Genomic DNA, 11,414 nt, shown 5'->3' on the forward strand with positions numbered 1-11,414 from the left:
GACCACTCCGATCCTGGGCTGTGTCCTGGGGCTGGTGTTCTGGGGAATCTCCCGGGGCCCAGGCTGCCCCACCTGGAAGATGGCGATCCAGGCATAGCCAATGTTGTCAAAGTTGATGGCGCCCTTGAAGGGGTTGTGCTCCCCCGCTGAGCAGTTGGTGTAGTACTGGTTCCAGTTGACACAGGTGGTATTGCTGGAGCTGTTGTAGGCCTCATAGTCCAGACCACAAGGTGGGCCACCGCCCCCCTCCCCACGCAACGTGGGCACGCTTCTGCAGGACCGCATGCCGTTCTCGCGTGGCTGGGAGCAGATGAAGGGGCTCTCATCCTCATTCTCTGTCTGGTAATAGCGCTCCAGGTCCACGCTTAGGGGGCTGCAGGATGGGAAGGGGAACAGGGGTGAGGCTGGGGAGTGGGCTCTCCAGGGAGAGGGCCCAGGAAGAGAGAGATGGCATGAGTGCTCGAGGCACACAGGGTAAGCAGGGCAGAACCAAGAATGGGGAAGGGACTGGGCAGGGCAGGGATTTGTGGACACCAGGAGCGTGAGGCCTGAGTGGGGAGACTCCAGACTTAGGATGTTGGAAGGTCACATACTAGAATAGTGGTTTTCAAATTTTGCTGCACATTAGGATCACTGGAGGGGTTTAAAAAATCTCTGCATCCAAGCTGAGCCCCAGACCAACGAAATCAGAATCTCTGGAGGTGGCACCCAGGCATCAGTACTTTTTAAAACTCCCCAGGTGGTTCCAATGGGTAGCCAAGTTCGAGAACCAGATATGTCTCAGATGTTAGAACCGATATGTCGGTAGCAACCAGAAGTGAGGAACTGGTGGGGGGTGCCCCAGCCCCACAACCACTCCCAGGTCCTCCCAGACCCTGTCCACCACTCACAGGCTAAAATTCTCAGGTAGGAAGCATCGATTCCGAAGCAGCCCTGCCCACAGCTGGACGCCGACGATGCCAAAGATGAAGAAGACGAAGAAGCAGAGCAGCAGGACGTTGCCCAGCATGGGCAGTGTGTCCAGCAACAACGTGACAAGGATGCGCATGCCTGTGGGGGCAGAAGCCACGCTGGGGACACCAGGCTGGCCGGGCTAGGCTGACTGCCACGGCCCGGCAGCACTCCTGGAGGGGCCCCACCAGGGACTCTGAGGCTGAGACGGCCCGGCTCAAGCTGGAGGGGAGACCAACAGACACCTCTGACTCCCCAGATAGCCTCTGCAGCCCCTTACCCCGACCCACTTCCCCTTGTGGCTTGCCCATAGTAATCTGCACAGTACCACTGACAGTGAGCTAGGGAAATTGTGGCCCCTCCTAACTCTCCCAACATCATCACATGTGGATAATGTCACTCCCAATTTACAGATGAGAAGTCTGAAGCTCAGAGGAATGACTTGACTCACCCAGTATCACACAGCTGCTAAGTGTAGGTGCCGGAACTTGAACCCAGGCTTTGGGCTTCCGAATCCCTCTGCAACACACACCCACACCCGCACACACTCACACGCACACTCCCTACCTACTTCCTTCTCTCAACAGGCACAGTCACTTGATCTTTCTAAGTTATCACCACCAGAGTCATTAGGGAAACTGAGGCAGCGAACTCCAGGAGGAATGACAGTGGGCAGGAATCTCATTTTGAGAGCCAACTCCTAGGCTGGGGCCAAGATGCCCTGTGCGTCACTATGGCTCTGAGTCCCGCTGCCCTGAATCTATTCCCCGCGTGGTCCAGATCCCCAAATCAGGACCTGAAGAGACACAATACTGTCTTCTCAGAAGTCCATCAATTTACAACCCCCTCCACAGGGAAAGCCACTGAAACCCCCTCCTCAAAAGCCCTATTAGGGTTACTGCCCTCTCACTGCATTCCAGGTCTAGAACCCAATCGGCCCAAATGGTCTGAACCAGCCCCCAGTTTGCCAAGCCCTCATCAAGCAGACAGATCTCTAATGGCTGGCTTCACCCCCAAAGTGCTATCTATGGCCCCCTGCTCCCTCCAGGGCAAAAGCTGCTAAGCAGCAGCTAATTAACCCTCTTGGTGACTGCAGCGCCCAGCCCCGCCCCTGCCAGCCCAGTCTTCTCACTCCCTCCCCCTCCTCCTACCCCATCCCGCTTCAGCTTCTCTGTGCTCCAACTGAGATCAATTCCTCAGGGTTTGTATTAAGGGAATTACACCGGTGGTTAGACAGAGGCCTATAAATCTGCCAGCCATCACCTGGGGCGGGAGAGGAGGCAAGGCATGCCCCTCTTCTGGAGCTCCTGTTAACACCAACACATCCCGAGCCCCAGAGGACACATTCAACAGCTCTGCCCTCCCAGGGGCAGCAGCAACATCACACTCACACACACACACACACACACACACAGAGCGCAGGGGGCTGCTGCATCAGGTACACAACCAGGCACTGAGCCCCAGAAACATGCGTTCCCCGCCAACCACCCCACTCCTAGGACCACAGCAGGGACCATCTGCAGCTTGTGTAGGTTGGGGAGTTGCAAAGGGGCCTGAGCAAACGGAGGGGGCAGGATGTAGGGGGAACCAGAGCTGCCAAAGCCTGGCTGGCTCCAGAAACCAATGCAGTTTAATTTAGATAATGGGCCCGGCAGTTGCTGCAACGGGTTGGAAGGCGGTGGGAAGGAGGAAGGGGACAGAGGCGGAGGGTGAGACATGGAGTGGCCTTGTCTTGAGAGAAGTCATGTTCAGCGTGGCCAGCATGTCTCACCAGCAAGAACCAGATTGTATGAGAGGCTGTTCTGGCTAGAAAAGGCCATTAGCACCTTGCATCCACTCCTTGCCTGTCAGCCTCTCCAGTCCCCACACCTCTATCCTCCCAGGGGAAGTGGTCATCTAGCTGAAGGGAAAGGGTCATCTGAGATGTTTCTGAGACTCTGACCTAAAGCCAGGCTAAAATGAGGCGGGGTCTTCCCAGGTAACTCCCATAGTGCTACAGTCAGAGTTCCATTTTGTTCCAGCAACCCCAGCTCCCCGCTGAGCCCTTCTCTGACGGGGCCTGTGAGGGGTCAGGTGAGGACACAGTGGTACAGGTGGGGTCTGAGATTTCCACATTTCCTCCTGGGGCTCTCTTCAGGGGCCGAGGGCTGAGGGGTCACTCACTGGGCACCCGGTTAATGGCCCTGAGCGGTCGCAGCACACGGACTGTCCTGACAGCTGAGAAGCTGACGTTCTGCAGGTCCAGCGAGTACTCCAACATCCTGCAGGGAGGGGCCCAAAGGGAGGCCCTTTGAGTCTGAGGCCACAGTGGGGTCAAAAGAGGTCAATGAGGAATCCTGCTTTAAGGGCAGTAGGACGACCTCTGAGTCCTTTTTCTCCTTCACCAAGGGACCGTGAAGATCCGGCTCTCTGTCTGGGGGGCAAGGCTACCCCTGAGACAAGGACAGACTGCCCATCAGAGAAGGGGGCAGAATTAGGAAGAGGGCCTTGAAATTTAGAATATAGGCTACAGTGTTAGAGGCAGGGCAGCCTCAGATCCTCAGGAGACAGCCCAGGGAGAAAGTGGTGCTGTAACTGGGCTGGAGCTGGGAGGTCAAAGGCCCAGAGCCCTGAACCTGGGGAAGGGACTGATCTGATCCATTGCTTTCCCACCCCAGCCCAGGCCCTCACCCTGCAATGACGATGAAAAAGTCAAGCCGGTTCCAAGTGTCTCCGAGGTAACACTTTTTCCCAAAGATGCCCAAGGCCACCATCTTCACCACCATCTCCACGGCGAAGAAGGCAAAGATGAAGTCATCAAAGGCCTAATGTGGGGACAAGAGGTGGCTGAAACTGAGAAGTGGGTGAGGGAATACCCTTTAGTCCCACCCTAGCCCCCACCAGTTGGGTCAGGGCCTCTTGCAGAGGAGTAAGGGGTATTAAGATTAGGAGGGGCCAACCCCCCAACACACACACACACACACACACACACACACACACACACACACTCACCTGCAGGATCCGGCAGCGCTGGGAGTCACAGGCGATGTCCTCGCACGGCCGGAACATGCCCAGGGTCACGCAGTTGAGAAGGATGACCAACATGCTGATACGCTCAAACCAGGTACGGGCAGTCAAGGAAACAGCTGGCCAAGGCTGGAGCTGAGGCCAGCCCCCTGCCCTGCCCTAACACCTCCTCCTCGTTTACCTCCTAGCTCCATCTGAGGCTAAGCAGGTGTGGTGCCAGGGACCTGACCTACACGTCAGACCAGCCCCCGGCCCCAGGCTCCCCATCAGAGAAGGGGAATCCCACCTTGGTCATCTCACCTCTCTGGACCCAGCTTCCTCATCTGTAAAGGAAGACAAGCCACAAATACCCTGACTATTTGCACAAGTCATTTGGGGAATAAATCGATCATGCCTGTGGAAATGCCAGACACCATGAGTTTGCTGCAGAATCTGAATCCTATTCTCCCTACCTCACAGGGTAGATGTGAGAAGCAAATGAGATACTGTATATGAATGTGTTATACAAACCTAAAGTCGGATTATGCCTGCCTTACAGTTTACCAAGCACTTTCACACAATGCCACAGTTGATGCTCACAACAGCCCTCTGAAGTATCCGGGCTAGATCATTTTCTTCCCCAGAACTCAAGGAAGTTGAGGCCCAGGAATGCCAAAGTCATATGCCGAAGGTCACCCGAGAAGCCAGGATGAGACGGTGGTTTCCAAGCTCCTGATCTATGATAGTTTCCTCTGTACACCATAGCTGCTCAGGCAGGCAGAACTGCCTGTCATGACCGCCCTGGCACTAGGTGGAAGGTAGATGTCCACAGCTGCAGTCCCCCTTGCTACAGCACCAGAGCCCGGGGCTCCCTCTTCCACCACCAGCCTCCCAACCTCTCAACACCCTCAAATGACCACTAGGCACATTCACACATTTAAATATTGAGGACCCATTATGTGTCAGGCACCATGCCGGGCATAGCTCCCAAGCCATGCAGAGTGGACAATGTCTACCCCCTCCCCCAAGAGGCCATTGCCACCATCACACCTGCTTGTGGCTTCCAGCCCAGACTAGCCAAAACAGCAAGCGGGAGGGAGGGGTTCTTTCTAAACCCTGGGTCTTTCCACACAGTGGATTCTACGGAGTGACTCATTTCCAGCCCATCAGCAGGAGAATGTACAAAACGGCCTCTGGACCTTAGAAGGTTCCAGGCACTGGACTCGCAGTTAAATGACCAAGTATCCTATTTTCTTTAAGGAAAATATAAGAAGGGTGGGGAAGAGTAAAGACGCTAGAAAAGATCAGAGAGCAGGAGATTGGGGAAAGGAGACCAGAGACCCCCTAGGGGAATGGGGATGGGGGAGGTATTGTGGCAGCTCCTGGCGTGACCCACCAAGTCAGACTGTGTAGGGCCCAGAGCAGGTGGAATCTTGCTTCTGGAATGAGAAGGCTTCGGCCAGGCATGAAGAGGCCAGCAGGAATGTTCAGGAACCTACGGACCTTCCTCCCAGCTGGTCCCAGCCACAGGCCATCTCTTCTGACTCCCAAGCCACATGCCCTCCCCCACAGCCCATGACTCCCTCAAACCCCTGACAGCCCTCCCCCTTCTCTTCTCCACCACCCAGGCCCCTTTCCCCTAGACTCACATCCCTGCTCGCCACCTGTCTGCGGTACCGAGAGTCCTAAGGCACTGCGGTTTCCCTAACCCCCACCTCCTTACAAGAACAAGAGGGCTTTTTTGTTTTTTAAAAAAGTTCTAGGTTTTTGGGGGCAAGTAGATGGGAGGGAGGACATAAAAAGTGCTCTGTTTCCATGAAATTGTTTTTCTGAGTGGAGCCAGAGTGCAGTGGATCTCTCCCCAGAATGGGGGTCAGCCAGGGGTCACCCTGGAAAAAGGGGGACAGGAAGGGAGCCATCATTTGGAAAGGGAAAGACCCCATTACCCTCAAGAACTGGTCTGCTTTCCCCACACAGGTCCCCTCCTCTCCTCTGCAGGGAAAGGGGGGTCTGGAAGGAGCCCATGTGAGCGAATGTCTCTATGTGGAGGGGCAGATCTCTGAGGAAGAGGGGCTCCCAGGACATCTAATTGGACCCCTCTAATGGCACAGTTCCACCATATTAGTCATCTGTGCACTTGTCAACCTCCCCTGCTGAGCTGGGGCTCCTGACAGGCAGGGGCATTCCGATACGTCTTTTTATCCCCTACAGAGCTTGCTGTAGTGCCTGGCACGGAGCAGATGATCCATACCTGGGAAGACTGAACGAATGAATGAATGAATCAACCAATCAATCAATCTCTTTGCCTAGAAGCCAGATGTGTCTCCCCATTCAGGTTTTCCTGCCTTGTTCCCCTTGATAGAGGTGAACTGCTTATAACTGTGGAGGAAGGTACAGAAGTGACCTCCACAGAGGAGCTGCCACTCTTTCTGTCCCCACCTTACTCAGGCTCAGACTAGAGGCCTCTTACAGGCAGAGTCTGCCCCCAGATAACCTCATGCACAGCTCTGGACCATGGCAGCCCCTTCTTAAGGGTCCCTTGGCAATTCAGCCTACTTCCAGGTAACATCCTGCCCACCCTGTACAGCTCTCCTTCCACGACAGGTAAGCACAAAAGGACAGGGAAGAGACCAAGGTACATGACAATTTGGGACAATCTGAATAGAGGAATAATTAACGGGGGAGGGGGTCTTTCACCCTGCTCAGATAGGGCTCGTTTCCTTGGGAACCTGGCAGTATGTCACTGTGTGATGTTCTTCTGTTGCCATAACGACAGGAGGATGTGTCACCAGGTGGTGTGGATTTGTTGTCATGGTAATTAAAGAGACCCCTCTCACATGATCTCCCTTTACTAAGGCTGTTATCTTGTCCTTATGCAGGGGAGGAGAATCAGGGAGACCCACAGGTTATCAGGTTGGGGGGAACCATGTGACAGATCCCCATGGTAACCAAGGGAACGGGGGACACTGGTTGCCATAGTGACTATGAGAGACCTGTGCAGTCACATGTCTACTGTTGCTATGGTGACTGTCCGGGCTGGAGTGGATCCCAAAGAGGGGGTAGGAGAGGGGAGGATCTTTCTTCTCCCCACAACCCACCATCAAAAGCAGAGAAAAAGGAAACGGCAGAGAGAGGAACCCCACTTCCATCCCTCCTCCTTTCCTCCCTCATGGGAGAGAGAACTAGAGCATGTTATCTCCACAAATGAGTCCTCTCTGTGGGGCTTTATCTAGATAGAGCCGTTGCTTAGCCTGGCAGCCACAAGGGTGAGCAAAGCAGGGAGAGGAGGGGGGTGGCCGGGACACCTCTAGGGGCACAGGGGCTCTGGGCATGAGAGCTGAAAGGGAAGCAGGCCCTCCAGTTGCCCCATTCCCACCCAGGAGACTGGAAATGTGAGACTAAGGAACAGTGAGGAGAAAATGGGCCTGGACCCAGGAGTCCTGGCATTCTAGTGAGGAGGTAGCGGGCTAGGTCCTTGCCTCACCCATCCCACAGAGAGGCTGGTGTCTATCGGATTCGGCAACCCCTAAGGGTAACAGGGGATGTAGGGGCTCCGCCCTGCTCCAAAGCTCAAAGGGGGATTCCCCCAGCAGAACCCCCCCGCCATTCCTACAAGCCCATTTCCCTGTGGTTCCCCCCCACCACGCTTCAGTGTGTGGGTGTAGGGGGAGAGAGGCTTCCAGCTGAACTGAAAACTGAAGCTCACAGAAAGGCAGCCAGCTCCACCCAGAGACAGAGCCATGAGACACAGAGACACAAGAGAGGCGGCCCGCTGGAATCTTTGGGAGGGGAAATAGGCCAGAAATCTGATTCAAACGTCTGTGACTCTGTGTGTGTGTGTGTCTGTGTGTGTGTGTGTGCGCGCGCGCGTGCGCATGTCTCCGTGTGAGCAGTTGTGTCTGTCGCCATCCTGGCTGAGGCAGGCAGGGCGGGGTGAGTGCTGGGCGGGAGCAGGCGAGGGTGAGGGGGGGCTGTGTGGTGGGGGTAATCCCAGGAATGGTTCCAACTGGCACTACGGGTGATGGGGAGTCCCCCAACAGAGCGGCGGAGCGGAGCGGGTGGGAATGAGTGTGTGTGTGACCCAGAAGGAAAGTGGGCCTGGGGCAGAAAGCATGCCAAGGGGTGATTTGGCCCCCCTCAATCCCATTCAATTCTCCTGCCCCAGCCCTTCTCCCCAGAATCTCCTCTGGCGAGCTTAGGGTTTGGAAATTAAATTGGAGGAAGGAATTGATGAAGAGACAGAAAGAACACTCCCCCCACCATTTCCTCTGAGGACAGAAATGGAGAATTCTCCCTAGGTAAGAGAAATAGGCAGACTTGGGGCACTGGGACAGTGTGGCAAGGAAGGCTCCAGAAACTCCTGTTCCCCCACCCCTCTAGAGGGACACACTCAGACACACAGAGTGACGCACAGGCACTCACTCACACTCACTTCTGGAAGCCATTAGGGCTCCTGCCGTTCAGGCCTCCCCCCCTCCTCCCCCAACTCCTGGCAGGCTCCCCTCTCCCCCTCTGGCCCCCCTCCCACTCCCCCTCTCTCGGCATCCCAAATGCCAGCCTGTGATTTCCAAATGAGAAAAAGCTGTGCTGGGCTCTGAGCTTGGAGAAACTCCTACACAAACTTCCAGATGTGACACAACAGCCAGAGAGGGAATGCGGAGGAACTCCTCCCCGAGAGGGGAGCGCACTCCCTCACACTCGCAGGAACACATATTGGAAAGGCCAGCATGCTCCCCTCTGATCTGAGGCAGGGGTGACTGTCTGCCAGTACCCCTGCTCTCCACACCAAAGCTTGCACTTCTGTACCTTTTGCTGTTCTCCCTTCTCAACACACAAACACACAGACACACACACGCGCGCGCGCGCACACACACACACACACACTTCCTACCTGGGTCTAGATCTCCTCTCTAGGAAACCTGGTCTCTTAAAAAGGCGAGGCCAAGAAGTAGAATGTGCCAAGAAAAGCCTAACTAGCTTCAGTTAGTTGGGGGGTGGAGGGGAGTGTCCTTATGTCTCTCAGGCTCAGAGGTGTAGATGAACCCTCCTGAAGCCCGGGGGGAGTCACAGATACCACAAAGAGAAAGAGGGAGGCCCAGGAGGCAGTTCAAAGCCCCTCTGGCAGCAAAAATACAGGTGTCTCCTGGTACTTGGGTAGGATGGCAGTGGTGAGGGACAAAGCTTAGGGAGTCCCCTGCCAAAAAACTGTTCTCAACCCATCCTCAGCCAATCCAGGCTTCTCCAGACCTAGTAACGCTGATGCCCCACACCCCAGACTACCACTCCCCTGGGGGAAGCTGCTCCCCAACTCCCAAGGTGAGTGCTGTCCTCCTACCTCTCTTCTCCCATGCCAGGCCTCCACACTTGCCCCCGTCCAGACCCCTCAGTGAAGGAGTCTGCCTCCAGACCCTCCACTAGCACCTGGAGATAGGGCAGGCGAGAAGAGATGCTAGCCTAGAGGTGTGTTTTCAGGGAGAGGGGAGAGAAGAGCTCTCTCTACCTCCCCTGGGACCCTTGAGAAGGAGGACATAGAGGTTGATGCTTTTTCCCATTCGTGGAAGGGGTAAATGGTTAGGGGCAGAGAGGAGAGTTGCTCAGAACCCATCCTTTCCAGCCGTATCAGTTCTCCATCTCCGTCCCTGCCTTGGAGAAAGGGGCCTGGGAGTGGGGGCTCAAACCTCAAGATTGTGCCTATTCAGCAGGAACACAGACCTCTGAGGCCTGCACCTCTCTTTCTGCAGCTCAGAGAGAACGGAAGAAGGGGCAGGGGATGAGGAGAGGGTGTGATGAGGGGAGCTTCCCAAAGACCCACAAGGTGTAGAGGATGGGGGTGGGGGGGCCATAAGCTCATCCCTGCTTTGCGCACTAGAGGCAGCAGAGCTGCAGAGAGTGAGGGCGGCACCAACCTTCCCACTCCCCCTTCTTCCTCAAAGCAGAGTCCCGGCTAGGCTCACAGGGGCTACAAGCGAGACCTGGGGTCTCCCACCCTGGGTCTATAAGAACCTCTGAGCTGGAAGGAAGGAGCCCAGAGAAGCTGTCCAGACCTGGGACTGCAGCAACACCTCCCCTCCACCTTTCCTTCCCCCGGTGGCAGGACACACCGGGGAGCCTGGGGCCAGGCGTCTATCAAGTGGTGCTTTGTGCTAGGGGCTGACCAGGCTGGGGTCTCCTCTACCACTCCAGCCTGGGCAGACAGGGGGCAGTGCTAAATCCATCTCCTTGGAATGTGGGGCTTGCATTCCCCAAATCTATCTGCGGAGTCTACACTGGGGTGGTAGACCCGAGTCCTCCTTAGTGAACACACTCACAGTATTACGGTCCCCCCAATACTTTCGCAGGCCTGCAGTCCCCCATACCTGGTCTGCAGGAGCACTCTTTATTTGTGAAAGGAGAGGAGTAACCTGGACCAGCTTAATCCCATCCCCCACTTGCTAAAAAAGCTCTTGCCACCGTCTTTCCCTCCACAAGAAAAATCCAGCACAAAACTCCCCAACCCAACCTTAAGCATCCTGCATCGAATGGAGATCGGGTAGAAGGAGGCACTCGCGGCACTGGGCTCTAGCGGAAAGGGGTTCCACTCCCAGCTCTGGGGGCAGAGAGCTCCCCTCCACCACATCTTGTTCTCATTCTGCGCCCCTGACATCAGCCGCCGCCGGAATCTCCTTGTTGTGCCTCCAACCCGCGAGGTGGGGGGTGAGGTGGGCCAGGACCTGGTCCCCGCCCCCCCAACATCTCCCTCTGTGTCAGTAAAAACCTCAGCCTCAAGGACTAGGTTGGGGGGATCAGACCCTAGAATCCGCCGCAAACTTTGGGGCGGGGGAAGGAGGGAAACCCAGGAGATTGCGGTCCCCCCTCCTCCGTCCCCGCAGCTTCCTCCCCACCGCCTCTCCCCCTCCACACTAAACTCGGAAACCAAACCCAAACCCAGCTCGCTAACCGGCGCGGGCAGAGTACAGCTCCCAGGCTCCCGAAGCTTCCCACATCTGGAGGAAGACGACCCTCCCCTGCCCACATCTGGAGGGCATCCAGCTGCGAGCCAGCGGAGCACAGCTCTCTTCTCCTGGCCTGGATTCCACCCCCCACCCAGGAGGACTGAGATGTGTGTAAGGAGGTGGGGTAAGCCCGGGTTACCGACGAGACCTGCTCGCGTCTCCGCTCCCACTCTGGTGCCCCCTCCCCTCCCTGGCAGTCCCCCTCTCATCCGCCCACCCTCCAGGCTCACTTCTCCGACTCACCTGGCGGTGGATCCTCTTACCCCCGACCCCCAGCGGTGCGGCCCGTCCCCCTTCCGACCCCGCGCCTGGCCGTCGTGCCCCGAAGGATATGGGTTACAGACCGTGCGGAGACACCAGCTCCGCGGGCGGCTGTCCTGGCTCAAGTAGAAGAAAACCACCGGGGCCAGCGCCGGGTACGGCAGTCCCTCCGCCTCGGAGTCCGCGCTGCCCGGGTCCTTTTCTGCTGACCCCGGCCCCGGCCGG

At 56.5% G+C, this 11,414-nt stretch overlaps 1 protein-coding gene across 1 annotated transcript in view; it reads right to left on the reverse strand.

The window, feature by feature from the left end:
* CACNA1G (calcium channel, voltage-dependent, T type, alpha 1G subunit) overlaps window positions 1-11,414 on the reverse strand; it is a 67,582-nt gene that overhangs the window by 54,523 nt on the left and 1,645 nt on the right. The window contains exons 3-8 of the mRNA XM_011999378.1: window positions 11,262-11,410; window positions 3,943-4,054; window positions 3,622-3,755; window positions 3,115-3,212; window positions 891-1,050; window positions 73-373 (exon numbers count right to left, since the gene is read on the reverse strand). Of these exons, the coding sequence (XP_011854768.1) occupies window positions 73-373; window positions 891-1,050; window positions 3,115-3,212; window positions 3,622-3,755; window positions 3,943-4,054; window positions 11,262-11,410 (954 nt within the window). The remainder of the gene's footprint in view (window positions 1-72; window positions 374-890; window positions 1,051-3,114; window positions 3,213-3,621; window positions 3,756-3,942; window positions 4,055-11,261; window positions 11,411-11,414) is intronic.

Source organism: Mandrillus leucophaeus, unplaced genomic scaffold (assembly GCF_000951045.1).
Source record: "Mandrillus leucophaeus isolate KB7577 unplaced genomic scaffold, Mleu.le_1.0 Scaffold59, whole genome shotgun sequence".
Classification (NCBI taxonomy): Eukaryota; Metazoa; Chordata; class Mammalia; order Primates; family Cercopithecidae; genus Mandrillus; species Mandrillus leucophaeus.